This window comes from Manis pentadactyla, chromosome 3 (assembly GCF_030020395.1).
Source record: "Manis pentadactyla isolate mManPen7 chromosome 3, mManPen7.hap1, whole genome shotgun sequence".
In the NCBI taxonomy this organism is placed as follows: domain Eukaryota; kingdom Metazoa; phylum Chordata; class Mammalia; order Pholidota; family Manidae; genus Manis; species Manis pentadactyla.
In genome coordinates this window covers 39729474-39750359 of record NC_080021.1, presented here as the reverse complement: position 1 = coordinate 39750359, position 20886 = coordinate 39729474, and the positions used below count along the sequence as shown (strand labels likewise).

Genomic DNA, 20886 nt, shown 5'->3' with positions numbered 1-20886 from the left:
ATGATATTGACCATGTATGTATACTCACATGAGCAACCTTGCTGAATTCTTACTAGTTCTAGTAATACATCTATAGCTTCTCTTGAATCTTCTATCAATAGTATCACTTACATACATATACTGTGGTAGTTTAAAAATATGCTCACAAAATTCTTTGATACACCTTCCTTTAAGAGGTGCTTAAATCCTCTTCCCTTGACTACAGGCTTACTAACTTATTTCTAACAAAGAATATGGTGATATGGCCTCCAGGATAGCTCATAAAATACACACAGCCTTCTCCTTCCTTCTCAGGGATCACTCACTCAGAAGGAAGCAAGATGCCATCTGATGAGGACACCCAAGCAGTACTACAGAGTGGCTCCTGAGGAACTGAAGCCCTTTCCCAGTGGCCAATAATAAACTGAAGATTTGTCAGCAGTCATGTGAGCGAGCTGTCTTGGACAAGATCCTCCAGACCCAGTCAAGCCTTCAGATGACTGCAGCCCTGGATGAAATCTTGACTAAAAGACTCAGCATGAATACCTGATCCTCAAACACTGTTATTTTTAACTTAGTAGTTTCCAAATTTATTAGCACAGTTATTCATTATATATTTTCATGACTAACAGAAAAACTTTACATTTGTATTGTTTACTTTTTAGTTTCTGATGCTGTTGGTGCTTTTTTACCTTTCCTCGATCACTACCAGTAGAATTTTGCTTAGTTTTTCTAAAGTACCAGTTCTATTGTTTTATTGCTTCTGGTTTCTCTTTTGTTGATTTCCATTGTTTCATTTCTTTTTGCCACTTGAAGTTTCACATGTGGTTTTCTTACTTTATTTATATCCTTAATTCACTTTTAATTTTACCATTTAATAAATTTTGCTTATTGCTATAAATTTACATTGAAGTACTAAGCTGGATTCCACTGGTTTTCATACGTAGTATTTTAGAGCAGTTTAAATATTATATAATTTCTATGATGTCCTTTTAGCCTGTTAAGTAGAAATGCATCTTAAAGACCCAAACATGGTATTTGAAACTCTTTCTAAATTTCTAATTTATTTGCATTGTGGCAAAAGAAAATGGTCAGTAGAACAGGTATTTATTTAAATTTATTGACTTTCTTTTGGTTAATGTGCCACATATATCTGAAAATGTATAAAATATTAAAGACAGGATTCTAACCTATATGCATAAATCCACTTAATAAGCCTTGTTAATTTTGTTGTGGAAATGTTCTATATTTGTCCAATCTTTTTGCCATGATATATTGATTTCTGAAAATAGTGTTAAAATCTTTTATCATGATTGTAGATTTATCAACTCTTTCTGTAATCTCATCAAATTTTGCCTTATATTTTGAGACAATGCTTTTTTAGGTACATACATAACTGCTCTATTCCTGAAGGATTATTCCTTTTATTAGTGTGCTTTTTAGACCTATTCTTTCTTGACTCAACACTGGACATTAATGATATTACTACACTACCTTTCTATGGTTTTAATTTTGGGGGAACATGTCTCTCAACCTTTCTGTGTAGTTTTGTTTCTGGTGTGTCTTGTAAACAGTAAGACAATAGATTGCTTTTTAACTGTTTTTTTTTCCCAGAGGTGAATTTAATCAAATTACATGTGATTTCTTACCTGTTTGGACTTATTTCCACCATCTTATGTGTGTTTTCTATCATCTTTTTTTTTTCTTGCCTACTATCTGCAGTATTATTTTTTCCTATATTCTCATTCCTCTGTATTGACTTAGAAGCTATTGATTATATTTCTTCCCTTCAACTGGTTATTAAAAAATTTTTGACATTCATGTTAATTTTTCTTATGTAATTATTCAGAATTTTATGAATTTATAATTTTATAATAAACTTACAGTAATTTAAATGACCAGAGCACACCATAACCACCAGAGAACACTCCATTTCATGATTGTTCAGTTTTAGCTTTACCTTTAAAAAAATCCTTCCCAAACCCCTCAAACTTAAAAAAAACAACTAACTAAATTTAGTAACATTTCATCAACTGAATCACTCTTTTCAAAAAGACCTCCTTGCCACCCCTCTGGATTCACTCTTCTGGCCGAAGTTCATCCTTTAGTTGTTTTAGTGAGGAACTGTGAGTAGTAAACTATTTTTTACAAATAGCTTTTTCTCTCCACTCTTGAATAACAGTTCAGGTGATTATAAGGTTGCAGTTTCCAGTTACTTCCCCTCAGCATTGTGAATCTATTGCTCTATTGTTTCCTGGCATCTATTATTGCTAGATGTCTGCGTCAATCTAATTGCTGTTCTTGTGTAAAGACTGTCTTTTCTTTTTGTTTAGTTTAAAATTTTTCACTTTATCCTTAATGTTTCACTGGGATCTATTTAAGGGGACTGATTTATCCTGCTTGGAATTCAGAAAGTATTTGTAATCAAAGCACTCATGCCTTTCTTGAATTCTGGAGAATTCTCACTCTCTCTCCAAATATTGCTTCTCAACCATATCTTCCTATTGGATAGATATTGGAAACTAAATTTATCCTTTGTTTTAAGAAAATGTTTTTCTGTGCTACATTCTAGTTGCAGCTCTCTTCTAAATTCATTTCTCCAATTGCTTTTTCATAACCATCTGTTGCTGTTACTTGTTTCATGATTTACTGTTCATTTTTAATAAACATCTCTTTACTCTTTCAGCACACAGATATTTTTAAGTCTGCTGAATGGTTTCCTATTATTTTTACATCAGGATTGAATCTGTATTCCAATGTTAGTATTATTGGGTGGGTTTTTCTTAACATTGAATCACTTTCAAATCATTTTGGAATTTTTGCTGCAGGCTACTTTGGGAGAAAGATTTGTTTATTTGTTTTTGATCTCCATTTCTCCTTTCTCATGCTTACTCCCTCATACAGTTGCCTCTGCCTTGCTTCCTGGGAACACAGTTCAGAACTAGGTCTTACGAAAGGTAAGTCTGAGTTCTTGTCTCTGAGATAGTGGAGCTCTTACAAATCCAGTTATTTAGACAAAGTCTGGTTTCGTTTCTGTCTGTGAGATTGCGTCCTCCCATATGGCTAGGTACAGCTTCTTTAAGCCACTAGATTTCTGCAGCAGTTAAGGACAGTTTTATTTGGTTTCCTTTTATGCTTAGGGAATCTCAATCCAAGGCCCTGACTTTAAGCCATAACCTTACTCCAGTCCTGTCTTGTGTGGAACACTTTCTTTTTTTTATTAGGGGCCATGCTAATCTTCTCTGTATCATTCCAATTTTAGTATATGTGCTGCCGAAGCGAGCACTTGTGTGGAACACTTTTAATCCTCATTACCCAGGAGCCATATGCTTGGCTACCACTGCCCACTTCCAGAACTGTTACAGCTCCCATCATCACATTGTGCTTCTACTTCATAGAGATGTTTACCTTATTTATTGCTCTGTCTATATCTTTTTGGGTTTTTTTCCCCAATTGTTGCCATGTGCTAGATCATGAACTTAATGTGCTATTTTGATCTAAAACCAATGATGTTTTTCATTTCCTTGTATGCCCAGAGCCACTGTAATGGACATGACTGGCTGTCTACCTGGAACCCATTCCTCCCTTTTCTTTCTCATTAGTACCCAACAGTATTACTCTTCATATCTTCAGATAAAAACTGCACTTTTTGCATTTACTCCCTTTCTAATCCATGCCACCTTATTTAACCCAATTACTGACCTTCAATGATTGAGTCTTAATGTTTTGTAAGTAGTTAACAGACAAGTGTAGTTTTATTTTGCTACTCATGAATCAATTCTTGTAATAAGCATGATGCATACCAGCACAGTCAGTTCTTAATACTGAGACAGCATACTTCAAGATAAATCCTGGTACTCAATTTCTGTGTGCATTTTTTTTAATGCAGTTTGTAGCACTTCTAAGTTAATTTTTTACTTAAAGAACAAAGGTAAGTGACAAAGGAACATACTCCACCCAAGCACTTTATGAGCCCTGAAATGTAATAGTAAAAAGGACAAACTTCATTGTGAATTGGTTTTGAAGGTTAATAATATATTACTATTATCAGTAGTAGTGGCATAGTTATTTTACTTTGACCAGTCATTGATAAAACAATCCAAGTCTAGTTGTTAAGTAGCTGAAGCTAGAAATACAATTATTTCCTGTAGAAATGACTGCAGTGCTTTCAAATAATTTATACAGTTGACCATTGAACACAAGTATGACCTGAATGGGTCCACATAAATGCAAGTATTTTTCAATAACTATATTGGAAATATTTTTGTAGATTTGTGACAATTTGAAAAAACATTTTCTTTTCTCTAGCTTACTTAAAAAATATAGTATATGATACATATAACATACAAAGTATATGTTAGTCATCTGCTTATGTTACCAGTATGGCTTATAGTCAACAGTGGGTTGTGAGTAGTTAAGTTTCTGGGGAGTCAAAAGTTATACATGGATTTTAGACAGCATAGGGGGACAGCATCCCTAAGCCCACATTGTTCAAGGGTCAACTGTACATGAAAAATTTACAACTACCCTCCTCTAAAGAGTTGTCCAACTTGCAGATTCTAATTCCTCTCCTCCTATTCTCTATTTAAACCACACCTATCAGGTTTTCTCTCACTCTTCTCCTGAAAATGCTCTTGCATGGTTACCAGTGACTTCTGCATTGCTAAATCCAATGGTCAAACCTCTTTCTACAAAGAAAGAGGCTGTCATTGAAAAATCTTTCATTTCCCTTCAGCACTACTTCATATTGCAAAGGCAAAGTGAATTCCCTAAAAATGGTATCAAAACACAAATACAGTTGATCCTTGAATAACACAGGCTTAAGGGTACTGACACTCTACACAGTTGAAAACCTACATATACTTTTTGACACCCCAAAAACTTAACTATTAGTAGTCCACAGTCGACTGGAAGTCTTAACAATAACACAGTCAATAAACACATATTTTGTATGTTATATATTAAATACTGCATTCTTTCAATAAAGCTAGAGAAAATATCAAGAAAATCATAAGGAAAATATATTACAATATTGTATTATATTTACTGATTCCATTAAGATTACACTAGAAAATGAACTGTCTGCCAGTATGTACATCAGTATTCTTACATGAAACAAAATACTGTAGATGTTGTTTGTATTACTAAAACTAGACCAAAAAAAAGAAAAGATGAGGAAAAGATTCATAATCATTTATAGGTATAATCATTCACGTATTGATAATGAAGCAGCAGCAATGTGACTGCCTATGGTAGCCTTGCCTATACACCAATGAATGAATGATTATATAATTTTTATGATATGAGGTAATACAGTCATATTTACAATGCAGAATTGGAAGCATTGTTACATTTTTTTAAAAGTCACTTACCTGTGATGACAAGCTGATATTTTCTCTACCAGAGAAAAACGTACAGTACTGTAATTCTTTGAAAGCAAAGTTATGAAACAGTAGGAAAACTAATACATTATTACTTTTATATTAAATATCACCCACCTTATGCCCATGTAAGGAGAGGCTATTCACTTCTTTACAAGTCTTGCACACAATGTCTACAATGAATATTTGGTTGATAGTGATGACTCAAAAATATCTCAAACAATTCTTGTTGTATAGTTATTAGATTTTCACATGAAGACAGACATGCACAACAGTAAGTTTATTAACTGTATGGCATGATGATTCTTTATTATTCATTAAGTGGAAGTGTAAAAAAGGCCTTCATCATCGTCTTCACGTTGAGTAGGCTGAAGAGGAGGAGGAAGTGGTTGGTCATACTGTCTCAGGAGTGGGAAGTGGAAGAGGAGGCAGGAGACAGGCAGGCTTGGTGTAACTTTATGGAAAAACATTGTTAACTTCTGACTTTCTTGCTTTTTCATTTCTCTAAAAACGTTTCTCTATATGGTACCATCATTTGCTTTTGTTTCAGTACCTGTATCACAGAAGGTTCCATGTTGTAAAAAAAAAAAGCCAAAAGTAAAAGTAGTCTTAAATAACTGGAACCCTTTTGCCAAATTGTCTCATGTCGATTTGTTTTCTGGCACTGCTTTGATGTCTTCTTCCTCATTGCACTGGTTCAGGAGCACTCATTTCCATCAAGTCATCTTCCTCTTGATGGTAACTCCTCTGGTGTGGTATCTTGAATCCCTTCGCACCCCTCCACCCCTCCCCTTTTTTGCCATATCCACAATCTCATGATTTCTTTGATTGGCTCTGCCTTAAATATTGGTGCTCAGTTCTCTTCCTTACTAATAATATCCTTTGTGGCATTTTTTTCTTTCCAGAATAGGGACTGCATTAAAAACTTGTTCAGGCAGAGATCCTTTTTCCTTCATTTTCTTACTAGTGCCTGGGAACTTTATCTACTGCCTTTTGGTCAGCAGAAGCTGTTGCTCCTGTAATTGACATTTTTTAAAGCCAAATCTCTTCCTAAAATTGTCAAATGATCCTTTGCGGGCATTAAATTCTTGTTTTAGATCCTTCACCTTCCTTTTGCTTCAAGTTGTTATATAATGATTTTGCTTTTTTTGAATTATATTAAGACTCTATACTATAGGTATGACTTTCTTCTAACAATCCTGCAGCCACATAAAAGCTGCATTTTCAGTATGATACAAAAAGGTATTTCACAAAAAGTGCAGGGTTTTTGCACCTCCTGGTATAGCTGTAGCAACAGCTTCACGAATTTCCTCTTCTTTTTCACATAGTCCTTACACTGGATTCATTTATTTTGAAGTAGTGGGCAACTGCAGCTGCAAACCTCAATCTACAGTACATGTAAGCAATTCAACTTTTTCTTGTAACGTCATGACTTTACTTCTTGGGAGCACTTCAAGCATCTTCACTAGTGGCACTTCGTGTGGATCTCATGTTGTTACTCAAGGTTTACAGCATTGCATTAAACACAATGAAAAATTTGCAAGAACCTCAAGATCACTTTTTACTGTGATATCCAATTTACTGGAGAGGAACTGCTCATGAGGAAATTAGTGTCACAAGGTGTTTTAAGTAGATACTTGTAACACTTGAGCTCACTGCAAGAGCAAAAGGAGGTGGCTATGAAATTATTACAAGATGGTATTACAGTTAATTTTATGAAGTTATGATTTAATACTGCATCTTTTATATTTCTCTCACCTGCAAATACTACAATGTACAGTCTGTGTGTAAGTTTGATAAATTTTAACTTTTTACAATAGATTTGTGTGTATTTTATAGTAGTAAATGATAAAACAGATTAGCATCTACATATATTTTATGCATTCATGACATAACTTTTTTGTAATTTTTTTCTATATTTCTAGGTTATATAGTTCATCTACCAGTTTTTTCAAATCATTTGCAATCTCCAAAAATTTTTCCAATATATTTATTGAAAACATCCATGTATAAGTGGACCTGTGCAGTTCAAACAAACAAGTGTTGTTCAGGGTCAACTGTAATGAAGAAAAGTAATGAAAGTCATTAACAACCAAATAACCCAACTCTACTTCATATCAAATTGTACTGGAGTGTTTTTGGCCCTAGTCCATGCTTAACTTTATTTTCACTATAATCCTTAATGAGAAAACATTGTTCTCATTAAACTCCTTTTAAACTAAAAAGGAGTTGGTACAGGACTCTTGCATATAACCAATAAAATTAAGCCTGAGAGGAATCACTTGTGGCTACAAATCAAATCAAACAAACAAAAATCTTAGAGAGCATGTCTGTCAAGGTAACAGAAGCAGGAACAATGGAATAAGGGAGATGAGGCTCCCCCTTTGCTAGCTGTCTGACCTTGAGCAAGTTAATTTAGATTTACTGTGCCTGTTTCCTTACCTGTAAAATGGAAATGTAATGGATTGCTGCAAGGATTAAATAAAAAGATACTAGGTATTTAAAGCACTCAGCACAATGACATATAGTAAGCACTGAAAATAGCTATTACTGTAATTCCTACACCACTGATATTACAATTCTTGAAGCTAGGAGCTCCTTGGTACCGTTACTTATTTTTAAAGAGAAGTGTTACTCATGCAGTGGTGTATTTTTTACCTCATTATGTTCAGTAGCCAATTCTGAAAACTGTGGGACGTTTTAAAGAATAAATATGCCTTTTTCTCAAGGCAGAGCACTGTACTGGAAAACCTGGAGAGTAAACAATCTGCGTCGCATCACTTGTTAATTAAAAGGAAAATGCAGTCTGTTAACAAGGGCCCCCCGGGGGCCATGTGCCATTCAGGACAGCTCACTCACACCTCAACAGCTTCTGTTTACGCCTAGACTGCGGGCGCCGAGCCGTCCCGGCACCGTCTGCGCTAAGGCCCCCAAAGCACAGTCTCCGTCCAGGCCCAGGAGCGCGCAGCCCGCTGAGGGCTTCGGCGCCGACCTGCCCCTTGAGCGCCGCGCCCGCTCCAGGCCAGCCCGCAGGCCGGCCGGCCGGCCCAGGCTGACACCCTTGGGCGGACAACCATAGCCTTGGCCCGCTAACGCACACAAGAACCCCAGCAGGCCTTTTCCCAGCGCAGCGCCGGGAGGAGGCGCGAGCAGCACAGCCCCGCGAGGAAGCCACCCCAGCCGCGCGCCCCTCGCCTGGCTCCCTCGGGCCGCCGCGGAGGTGCGGGGAGCCAGGGCGGCCTCGGCCCTCGGGCCCCTCGACCAGACCCAGGCAGGGGATCCCCGGGCTTCAGGGTCCGCAGGGGAGGCGTCAGCGGCTTCCGCCCTGCGGCTGCCTAACCCCAGCCCTGGTACCTCCGATTCGGCCGACCGGAGGCGACAGCGGTAACACCTTCGCGGCCGCAGAGGCGACAGCTGTGGACGCAGGGGAGGCGCGGCCACAGAGACAAGCGGGGCCCCTGCTGAGCCAGAATGGCCTCGCTCCTCGGAGCCCGTGCGCCCCCTGGAGGTGGGAGGCCCGCACGGCGACTCGGCCTGCTCTGAATCAGCAACTCCGAAAAAGATGCTCCGAATTAGGAACGGTACGAAAACTGAGGCAAGGAGAGAAGCGAATGACGACCTAAAAAAAGGTTTCTCCGAGCTGAGTCCAGGAGCACTTGGCAATTTTCACGTCATTCTCTAAATATACAAGCCACCCCCACAGCTAATGAAGGCTCAGAGCAAGAAGAGTTTTATTAAAAACTGTAGGCATCAGTTAAGTTACTGTCCACTACCTAAGTCTTCCATAGAATCCAAACGGACATATTAGTAATAGCAACTAATGATTAACTGCTCTAATTCTACAATATGATCCTAAGGTTTTAGTTTTTCAAAACAGTTTGAATATTTATATTCCACTTTTTAGGATTCCAGACTAAATACAACATGTATACATCCAAACTAAAAATGTGGTAGGTGGTGGAAATTTCATTTACTGGAAACTTTTTCTTTTTTTATCAACTCTGGTGCCAGCCAAGAAGACTTCCTCTGCAGTGATCATCCCTCTTCTGAATTCTAGTTCCTCTGGACACTACTTGCCCAGCCAAACCACCTTCTAGGATGTCTCATGTCCATCCACTCAAGAGCTATGACTCAGTCTAACAGTTTGTTCCTGGTAATGTCATGTAAATGGTTAGGATTATTTACTGTCAAATTTGAGGAAACCTCTCTCAAATTTCTTTCATACAAGAATTATAAGATTTCATTTTTCTTGGGCAGTGACTAATCATAAACATTAGATATTCTTTGAATAGATAACTTTTATTAACCAGTTTCTTGTGGGTGTCTTCCTTGTGGTTTTGTGTTGCATTTATATTATCTTCACTGATAACCATTAAGTTGTGTCAAATCAGAAGAGAATCTAAACCTTTTCCAAATGTGTTCATGATTGGCTCCTCTTCATTAACTGGTTTATCAAACAATCTGAAAGCTTATTCATTGTTTCTCTTCAAATGTATCTCTTCCTCTTTGAGAATTACTGCTTTTGTTTGATCTGAAAAAATGTAGCAACTGTGCAGATACTTTTTCCTCTGATCAGATTAAGGGAATAAACTGCATGCTGCACATATTCTGTGAGTCCCCATGTCACTACACCTGAAAACTTCAGCACAGGGGCATTAGTAGTGTTCACGGAAGCCAGTCCCACACTCCAGCAATTACTTATGCTGCATGTGACCACGAAGCAGATGAATGTATCCCATTAAACGCAAACCAAAGTATTCCCAACTGTATTTCTGCTTGGGAAGTCTGAGTGCAAAGAAAAAGCAGTCTTGATCAATTGCAGTTAAAATATTTTAATTTTCCAAGGTTTACAGAAATATATGACCATCTGAGAATACTTCCAGAGAGGGACCTGTACAGATTGGGGTACAATGCTGTACTAATTCCCTATTATCACTGTAACAAATTATCACAAACTTAATGATTTAAAATCCATTCTCTCATAGTTCAGATCAGAAACCCAAAATCAGTTTCATTGGGCAAAAATCAAAGTGTAGGCAGGGCTGCATTCCTTCTGGAGGCTCTAGGGAAACCATTTCCTTGCCTTCTCCAGCTCCCAGAGGCTGCCCACATTCTCTGGCTTGTGGCCTCTTCCTTAGGCTTCAAAACCAGCAGTGTACCATCTTTTCTCCTTTCTGACCTCTGCTCCCATCCTTGCATCTTAAACTTTGATCCTCCTGCCTCCTTATAAGAACCCTTGGATTACATTGCATACACCTGAAAATCCAGAATCATCTCTCCATCTCAAGGTCTTTAACTTAACCACATCTGCAGTCTTTTTTACCATGTAAGGTAACAGGTCTGGGAGGGTTATGGACACCTTTGAGGGATGTTATTCAGCCTACCACAAGGACCTGGGAGCTTAAACTACATTTTCTTCAGGTAAATCTGCTTCCTTCCTCATTGTTAAAATGCATTTGGTCCTGAGTTCTGATTGTCAGAGTTCCAGTGGAGAGGAATACTTGTAATTACAACTGGGTAAGTGTTATGAAGGGAAGGAGGAGGGGTGCTGAGGGCAACCAATATGGGACCAAATTTAGATGGAAGGGCAGCAATGCCTTTGAATAAATGATAGTTAATCTGAGATGCAAAGGATGGGGAGTTAATTATACAATTAATAAGGGAGTATTCCAGACAGAGGGGACAGTCTTTGTGGCCTGGGTTCAATAATGTCAGAAGGTCAGTGGCTGAGTTATATACCTACCATTGAATCCTTAAGCACTGCCATAATAAATAACACATAGCAGGTGCTTAAGAATATTAGCTTCATAGTTCTCAGCTCTGGCAGCACATTATGATCACTGTAGGAACTTCAACATACCAGTACCCAGGTCTGAGCCAATATCAGGTAAGAATTGTTTAGAAGAATGTCCCAGGTAACTATATTTTTAAAAGGCACTTAGGGAATGCTAATGTGCAGCCAGGGTTGAGAACCACTGGACTGGATACAACTGAGTGAGTGAATGAATGAATGGCTGACAGAAAACATTCGCTTGGGATAGGATTTCCTTTTAGAAGGTTTTCTTCCGGTTAGGAAAAGAAGAGTTTGGGGCTATATTAATTATATATTCCTATCCAGTCTTAGAAAATGCAGAAAAGACTTAGGAAATTTCAAAAAGATTGTAATTGAACACTCCTCAGAAGAGACTCAGGTGAGCTAGCCACCATCCCTGTGTAACCAGTTGTCTCTGTAGAAAAGAGATGTGTTGGAATGGGGAGGTGTTTAAAAAACAAGCATACCTACAAAGGAAGAGGAATTTCTACTTTCTGAGCTTTACTTCTGTGTCAGAGATTGATTTGTTGCAGTACCAAGGAATGACCGTCAGAGGGAGACATGCTTCTGAAAGTGTTGTTTCCACAGGTCTCCCATCTCTCACACGAGGCCAGGGAGAATCAGGTGTTTCTAACAATGCTTTGGATTCTCAAGGCATAACCATTGAGTGAGTAAGTCACAGGGTATGAGACCAGTAGCAAATATTTACCTACATCAGAGTTAGATTCATTTTGGTTCCCCATCGGTCTAAACATTTAAACCGGTAGGAAAAAATGTGTGTATGTGTGTCAGGCATTGTATTTGCAAAACTGAAAAAATTGAAGCCTGGGAGGATAATATTTTTCTCCAGCAGCAACACAACTAGAAATTAAGTATTCAAGCAAAAATTTCAGAAAGGGATCGCTCTCCCTTTGTTAATTTGAAAGTAAACATCTTAGATCTCCTTGAATTTCTAGGCTTACTAAGATGATAGCTGGACCCCTAAAAGAAGAAAAGAGCTTGCCTCTTGACTGCAACACCTGTTTGTGATTTTTCTTTGCATTTATCCACACATACCAGAGCTACACAGATTTCCACATATACATTAAACAAAATAACGTATGTGACAGGAGCATATATAGTGCCAAGCCCCAATTAGTGTTCCTTTCCAAAAGCTAAGTAACTGATCCTTAATAAAGGAATACTTTTTGCAAAGGTTTAAGCAAATGCATTGCTTTGCAAAGCCTTAATAAGTGACTGGTGAGATGCTGGGTTCAGTCAGGGAAACAGAACTGCTGTTACAGGATAATGGATTTATTATAGGCCTTCCAACTCACACAACTGTGGAAGGAGACCAGGAAGTGAAGGCTTGGAAGGAAGTGTTGACAGATCAGATAAAGTAACAAACTTCTCTGCTTGAGGATTCTGGGAAGCCAAGAATGGCTTGGGTCCCACTGAAGTGGGACCACTGAGGAAGAGCTCATGGAGAAGTCTATGCAAGCTGTTGCTTCTCTGTAGCTACTGCTTCTGTGAGTCTCCCACCAAACATCTGGGGGTGGGCCAGGGGGTCTGTTGATTAGCAGGGCCAGCCAGCAAGAGCAGGAGCTGAATGTGCAGTGGAAGGGATGGGGGCAAGGACAAGTTGGAAACTGTGCATACCTCTATTTGCATGTCACTGTATCTGAGTGGGAAAAGACCTTCAGAAGGTAACAGCCACTCCCTTGCTCTGTCTCCCAGTTTTCATGTAAGGTCCCCTTTGGGCTTATTCTAAATGGAACCACACAGGATAGGGAACTCTGGAAACATAGTTCCAACTTAACAACATTGACAAAAAAAGTCTAGTACGTATGTAGGCTGTTACAACTAATTTTGTAGGCAATAAAACCCAGGGCCACAGTCAGGTAACTTCCCGAGGCTCACATTACTAACTAGGAAGAGAAGCAAGCTCAGACCTTAAGTCACAGGGATCATCTTCCACCCACTATCATGTCTCTCATCCTTTGTGGAACTTAAGTACTCTTAAATATTTCAAGAAAACTGTAGAAAACTTTCATACATCACTTCTGAGTTCCATTCCTAGGCTGAGAGCCCATGAGTAGCTTGCATAGCACTACAAGTCAGACTGTCTTGAATCCATAATCTCTGGGCACCTGGGTTGTAGTTATGCCTGATCCCAAAATCACTCAGTACTGAAATATGAGCTATTAGGAAAGTAGGATTAGGAAACTGCAGGATTATGCAAGCACTTGAGTTCCAAGGCACCTAATGCTGCACATCATCGAAAAAGTCAATAAAAACTGTCCAGAGTGCATAAGAAATGATTATGTCCACATATATAATCATTTATTTTATACTTCAAAACAAGCACCAGAAACTTGGGGGGGCTAGTGGACTTACAAATTTTCTCAGAAGTGGGCAAAGAAAGACAACAGGAGATATAATATGGGAAAAGCTTACAGCCCACGCTAGCCTTGCCTCTTCTCCAGTCCTAAGTTTCCTTTCTAACCCTTGAATATTCCCACTCCTTAGAGACCATGCTGGTTCAGGGTTTGTTAAGTCTGGGCAAAGGGGAAGCTAAGGAAGGGTTCATGCTGGCCCCAAAGGCCCTGGGAAGTCTTAGTTCAGATAATACGCAGCTTAAATGATCCTGGGCAATATAGTTAGGTAATTGCATTGTTAAAGGGTTCACTTCAAACATAGAATGGAGCTTAGATACCCAAGGGCTCAAAACGAATTGAAATTTTAGACTTAGAAGGATCTTAACTCTCACATTAATGTCAAAATAAACTCCTGGGGATCATTCATATGGAAGCAAAGCACCTCTTTTCAGTCTTGAAACATATTCCAGGAAATAGACTTAATCAGAACCTGCTTCAGTTCTGCCCTCTTCTTCTTAAAACACTGATCCTCTGCTTTCATTTCTACCTTTAAAAAACTGTGATGCCAAAGTCAGAACAAAGTCTGAGGCTACTGCATTCTTAACAACTACTTTGTGCAAATACAATTGAACTAATACATTTTTTTAAACTTAAACTCCTGACCAACAAGAAAGGATACTTGGGACTTTTTATAGAAAAAAATTAAGGTGGGTACTGCAAATTGCATTTATTTGAAGGCAAACAGAATGAAAGAAGACTTACAAATGGTTTTCATTTTTTAAAATCCTGAAAAATGTGTTACATGTCTTATCTACCAAGCCCCAAGATACATTAAAAAAAGATGGAGTTAGTTGCTTTTTGTGTTTGTTTTTGTTTTGTTAACAATCCAGCTGGATTTTTGTAAAAGTCCCAGGTAAGGGAGTTTGTAATGGGGCAGTAAGTTTTTAGGATTTTTTTTTACAGTGACTTCACTGCCTAAGATCTTGGCCTATCTTCATTACGATTTCCAGACTGCAGGTCACTTGTTTTAATTTTACAAATGAAAAGGGAAAAAAGGATGTGAGGTAAGAAAAAAGAGGGAAAAAAATCTGTAATACAGCCAAGCCATAGTTAACTTCAAAAGAGTAATTAATACTTACATACATGATTTAAAAATCCAGTTACCTGTAAGAATCTTAAGTTTAACCACCGTGATATGTATTCAGTTGATACAGGAAAATAAACTCTGATATACAATCTTCCTGTTTTCTTCCTTAACATGATGCTATACAAATTGTGGGGAGTACTTTATGCACACCCTTTGTTTATAAGTAGCTGTACCTGTTGGTGTAGTGCCTCTGGAAAGGCTGACACTTCACCAGCTACAGGGAAGCAAAATCCTGGAATCAACTCTACAGTTAACTGATTTTTTAATAGAACTTGTCTCCAAGTGGTTAACATTTGCAAAATAAATATTTAATCACTGCCATTTCAGTTGTCTTACTTATCATTTTTGTTCTAATGAAAATAAAATTCTGAAGTTCCCTTGACTGGGACCCAGATGCAGATGTCCATCATCTCTTCCTCTGCACAAGCCCCCAGCGCAAAAGGGAGGACCCAGTGAGTGGACTAATATGTGTGTATGCAGCAAAGCCAAGTCACACTGACCAGTTTCAGCTGCTGCTGCTCAGGGCGCCTCCACCCCAGATCACTGCTGCACTGAGAACTCACCAAACGTGCTCATGTGAACAGATGGAAAACCCATTAGAAGTACAGCCAACTCTGTGTTCCTCTATTTCCGGGACAGAAACCACATTCGGAGCAGGAGTATGAAATCACGAGGGTCCATGCCTTTAAATCAACTGAATGTCAGCCAGTTCTGAGATTTTACGTAAGCAAAGCCCATATATGGTTAGCTGAAGACTTTGCCCCACAGAAAAGTACATGGGCTAGGGCTAGACCAAAGACCCAAGCCCACCATGTACTTATTCTATAGCTCTAATATTTCTCATCTGGAAAATTGTTACACAAATGACTTCCTTCCTAGCAATACAACAAACAGCTATTATAAAGTACTTTTAAGAAAAGTACAGCTATATCCAATAAAGGTGGGAGAATTATAAGGCTTAAAAGCCACCTTATGTGGGATTATTGGTTAGCCATACTTTCAACACATCTTATATGGGGAGGTAAGAGCCAGCAAAATGTACCTAACTTTTCCTTGACTTTTTTTCCAGGATCACTGATGACAGGATTGAGACTACTCTAATAAAGGAGAGGTGTACTTTCCAGTCCATCTGCTGCAATCTTGAGTGCACATGGGCCCCTCCCTCAGCCTGCCTGGTGGACCACTGTCCACATGCTATAGGAGAGCTGAGCTTTCTTTCATTTTGTATTTTAGATCACTTTGGCCACTATTTTCCCACTGAGGCTTGGAACCTATTTGGTTTTCCACAAATTAAGATCACTTAGCTCTTCTGAAATTAACTGTGAGGGTGAACTTAAGGTACTTCCTAAATTACACATTTAACATAAGAGTTTGCTTCCCAACTGTCTACACAGGGATGTATGCAAGCTCTAAGCTCACCACATATTACCTGCACTGAGACCTGGTTTTGGCAAGCACATCGGCTCTTCAAAGTCTGTACATGTTTCCTTCTGAAGAACCCGAAGGGGCTCAGACCTCAGGGGCCTAACCAGAATTTAATCAGTTCTGCCATTCTTCCTCATAATTATTTCTGTGAAATTTTAAAACTCAAGTGTGTTTGCCTGAGGGTAGAATGCTTATGACAGTTATTTTAGGAGTATGAACAGCAGTAGAAACAAATATGCAACGTCTAGACTGAAGAGGAGTGATGTTAGTGAATGTAGATGCTTCAGGAGAAAATTTGGCAGGCATATGACATTTCTGCAGGTATATGAGTGAATCTATAAGACTAAAGCATATGCTGGTAATTTCCAAAGCCACATCCTACCAATTAGGAGCTATTTAAAAGGTCTTAACAGTTGCCTACCTTTATGAAGGTCATGTCTTCCCCCATGCTGACGGGAAGGTCCCATCCCTACAGCACCAGCAGACGAGTGAGGTCATCGCCCCCAGGAGAGCTGGGCCACTTACTTGCCATTTTCCCAAGGGTCTTGCAGCAGGGAAGGCCACTCTGGCAGTTGGAGTTTAGTTTTTTACCCAGTGATAAACTGTTTTGACTCAGAAGTGATTCAAATTCAATGTCCTTGTAGATAAAGGTAGGCCTAGTAATTCCCAAAGGGGCTAAGCCCTTTCTTCTCCTATATAATTGCTATGGAATGTGTCATTTTACAAAGTTAAGTTTTGAATTTTGTTTTCTACTATTCCAGTTCCTTTATTCTTCACAGTATATACTATACAGTATATTTTTTCTTCTCATATTCTGATACTGATAATCTCAATGTCTTGATAAAAACAATTAAATACAGACCCTTCCTACCTCTCAGCTTCATCTCCTAACGACTACCTTTACCTAACTTTTTGCAGAGTGAGTTTTCTCATTGTTTCCCAAACACTACTCATTCTCCCACCAGTGTCTATCCTTTCCTTTTACGTTGATGCCCCTGTCTCTGCCTCCCCCCGGCTCTACTCTTTCTTCAAAGTCCCTTGAGCATTCCTGACCACCCCACAACTTTCTTTAATACTCAGGTCCACATGGAACATTAGACATCTGCTACATTCTGTCTGGGATGACTGGCTCCAAATGCATCAAGTGGAAACCTATGAAATTGACAGCATTCAAATTTTTTTGATCTACAAGACAGCAATTGCATATGGTTCAATCTAATATCTGCATCTCCTCACCCCAAATGCAAATTCTCCTTGCATTCCTAGTGTCTTCAATAGACCCTTACACAGTATAGGTGTTTGCTGTGAAAAAGAAATAGACTGACTATTCTTAAATTGGCAAAATAGTAGATAAACTTCTACTTTAAGCTGAAAATGCACCCTAATCCATTAATCCACGGATGATGGGATGTTTATGATTTTGCCCTGCAAAAGTTTCCTACTGCAACCTAAAACATAAATATAAAATTTTATGGCACTAGCAGTTATGGCTAGAGGCATTGCTTTATAAATATTTTGGGCTTTAATAGATTCTACACTTCAAAAAGATCATTCACAGAATTTTCATTAGTAAATGCTGTATTTACTAGAATATTTTCATATACATTATATAATCAGCTATGAAACCCATTTGGAAAAGAACATTAGAATATTGCACTTTATCTAATTATACAGATTCCTCTGTCTCTCTCATTGCAGTCTTAATTCTATATATAATTCTATATGTTAATTATCATGATAAACTGAAACTGGATAAGGAAAAAGTGAAAAGGTACACATTTTTAAAGCTAAGAGGCTTTTACAGTTATCTGAAAGCAAGGGCAGGGCCCCATTGCTTTCTAAAATAAAAATATTCATAATAGCAAGATGATTATTAAATTGAATCCAGTATTCCTGGGACAGAATAGTTACAACAGGGGAGAAACAGGGGAGGGCAGCCTATTACTTTGAACACATCCATATTGGTAGGTTCAGAATTATGTTAAGGGAACAAATTAGCATTTCATCACCTCCTTGCACTGGTACTGTGGCTGGATCAGTGAGATCCAGATTTCTTTTCCAGTGATTCCATTTCTTACACAGAGCCACAGTTTCCTCAGCTGATGAGTCATGTTTTCAGAACTTAACCCCAAGTCCGTTCATAGTGTTTTATACTGAGCCTTTCATCATGTAACATCAGACATATCAAAGACTTCACGAAGTCAGGTAAACATCTATTTTTTGAGAAAAAAAAGAACAAGATTCATACTAATGGATTTGGATTTGCAACTTGTCATTTATGAGTCATTAAAAAGAAACCATGTAACTGTGGTTCATGTTTCTTTTCAATCTTGAGATTAACAGAGTTCTGAAGTAGTCTGGATGAATATGGTCCATTTTAACGTCCAAAACACAGAAAGGGATCCAGGTTTCTCTATGCATGGTAGGAAGTTACTTTCCGCCCCCAGGCTCTTTCACTGTCAAGAGAGCCTTAGAGGGCATTTTAAGAAGTGAGACTTTTTCTTCAAAGATCGTCTTCCTTTATGGCTCCCCAAACACAGTCACCTTCAGCTACCTTAATTTTGCTTTTGCTTGGTAGAAAACTAAAATAGTCTTTCTGTTGTGAAGTAAAGAGAAGAAATGTGTATGAGAGGAAATAACTCCCAAAACAACAATAACAATTTTTAAAAAGCTAAGAATGTTAAAATAATGTTAAAAAGGCAACAGAAAGGCTACATTTGTTTAAGCAACGCTTCTTTTGCATGGTTTTACCCTGTAGCAGCTTTATTTTGGGGTAGGCGTGCAGCCATTGGCGCTGAGAGCACCCCTGCTGGTAGGCTGAGGTAGACACATCAAGAACCTTTCCAGGTGCTGGGATGTCCCCAAGGCAACATCTGGGCTCTGCCTTTGTCCTTCTCCTCCCTTAAAGCCACGTGACTTTCAACTTTTAGCTTCACCCAAAATCTTTAATGCACAGTACAAAATTTTAACAAGTACTATTGTTATTTTTAAACATTTTAAGAAGTTATGGTGGCTACAAGCCTTCAGTGTGCGAATAGCTGGCTCAGTATGTATGAAATCTCAAGGACAGGGCCATGGAGAGTGGGCCTTGGTACTGGTGAAATAAATATGGGGCACCTCAGTTGGCAGATCAGCCAAAAACTTTTTTTCTATGAGTGATTGATTTGTCTTGAGTGAGAGGCCCCAGTGCAAAGTGGTTAAAGGAGCAAAAAATTATTTCTTAACAGACAAAGAAAGATCTCTTGGGTTGGATACTGGCTCTGCCATTTACTTGCCTTGGGCAAATTACTTAACCTTCTGTGTTTTCAGTTGCCTCTGTTATGAACCAAGGATAATAATACCAGGGCTGTTATAAAGATGAAACAAATTATATATAGAAAGCAATTGTAATAGTGCCTGGCTCAGGATAAGCTCTACATAAAGGCTTGCTAAATAAATTAGAATTCAATATAATTGGATGCCAGGCCCTCTTCTCCCATGCTGGCCTTGCTCAGAGCATGAGGAGGTTGGCCTGTTTTAGCTTTGATGCTCACCTGAGAGGACACCTGGATTAGCATCAATGTTGAGCACAGTTGTGCTGCATGTAGAGCTGTCTGTCACCCTGACACAGTGGCTCTCAAAGCTGGGCATGGGTCAAACTCACCTGGAAGGCTTGCTGAACACAGATCGCTGGCCCCACCCCAGGAATTTCTGATGACATAGGTTTGGAGCCTGAGAAATTGAACTTCTAATAAGTTCCCAAGGGATGTTGATGTTGCTAGTCTAGGGACCACGCTTTGAGAACCACTGTTCTAGGTTAATGGTTCCAATCCTGGCTGTACATTAGAGCTTTAAAAAATTCTGTTGCCAGGCCCCTCAGACAAATTAAACAAGAAACTCTGAGGGTGGGGCCCAGCTACAGTTAGTTTTTAGAGCTCCCCCGTTGATTCCAATGTGTAGCCAAGGCTGAGAACCACAGCTCTATGCCATCACGAGAAATTCCTGAAATGGAGGAATTTCAGTGGTGGCATGATTACCACCTACACTTTACAGATAAAGAAACTGAAGCCTGGTGCGAGGCTTCCCACTGGGGTGCTTGCTATAAATGCAGATCTACTGAATTATCTTTTGAGATGAGGCCCAGGAATTTGCATTTTAATAAGCACTCTAGGAGTTCCTTATACACATTTAGTTTTTTGGTTTGCCTAAAGACCCATCACCAGTAAGTGGTGGAGTTCTCATCTCCTGGCTCTGATCTATGCAACCAGAAATGCTGTTATGGAAGAGAGAAAGCTTTGCAGTTAGTCTGCTTTTAATCTTTATTTCTGAGCTTATTCGCTCAAGAAAGGCCTTATATACTTAGATATTTTTAAATACTGAGCTTACATTCTTAGTACCTTTATATATACAGCAGACCCTGTGACAAGAGCTGGACCAATAATAAAGTCCACTCGAATGCTACTTAGAGGTCACCTTTATCATTTACCAACACTAGGAAGAGTTCACTAAGGACACAGCTCTGGAGTCAGACTGCCTGCTTCCTTCTACCATTGATTACTGTGCAACCTAGACAAGTCACCTAACCTCTCTGTGCCTAAGGTTTCTCAACTGATTTACAGGATAGTGGGAAGGATGAATACATTAATCTATGTACAGGGGCTGTAACAGTGGCTGGCAATAAACACCTACGGTTTTTATTGTTATTGTTACTGCACAGCAGACCTAATTGCTTGAAAATGTATTTTATAAACTTAAAAGTTGTTTTATATAAAGTAAACAGCAGGAAATCCATAAAACATTTCATTT

General features: G+C 38.7%; 2 protein-coding genes, 1 long non-coding RNA gene and 1 pseudogene across 10 annotated transcripts in view; 1 reads left to right on the top strand and 3 right to left on the bottom strand.

Moving 5' to 3' along the window:
* Positions 1–8867, bottom strand: part of ANKRD46 (ankyrin repeat domain 46) — a 51584-nt gene extending 42717 nt beyond the window's left edge. Inside the window, exon 1 of one of the 4 annotated variants that reach the window (XM_036876316.2) lies at positions 8752–8867. The gene's annotated coding sequence lies outside the window, so the exon portion shown is untranslated. Of the gene's footprint in view, positions 1–8714 lie in introns of all 4 variants that reach the window. The other 3 variants (XM_036876319.2, XM_036876318.2, XM_036876315.2) reach the window with 3 other exon arrangements.
* Positions 1543–6847, top strand: LOC130682850 (uncharacterized). Its single transcript, XR_008996230.1, has 2 exons — positions 1543–3170; positions 3263–6847. It is a non-coding gene; the product is annotated as an uncharacterized LOC130682850 (long non-coding RNA).
* On the bottom strand, positions 3202–3265 carry LOC118907649 (U6 spliceosomal RNA; annotated as a pseudogene).
* A 7674-nt stretch (positions 8868–16541) lies between the features above and the next one.
* Positions 16542–20886, bottom strand: part of SNX31 (sorting nexin 31) — a 66343-nt gene continuing 61998 nt past the window's right edge. For all 5 annotated transcript variants that reach the window (XM_036876466.2, XM_057497858.1, XM_036876468.2 and 2 more), the window contains one exon: positions 16542–18697. In XM_036876466.2, coding sequence (XP_036732361.2) covers positions 18605–18697 — 93 coding nt within the window. In that variant the 3' untranslated portion in view covers positions 16542–18604. The remainder of the gene's footprint in view (positions 18698–20886) is intronic.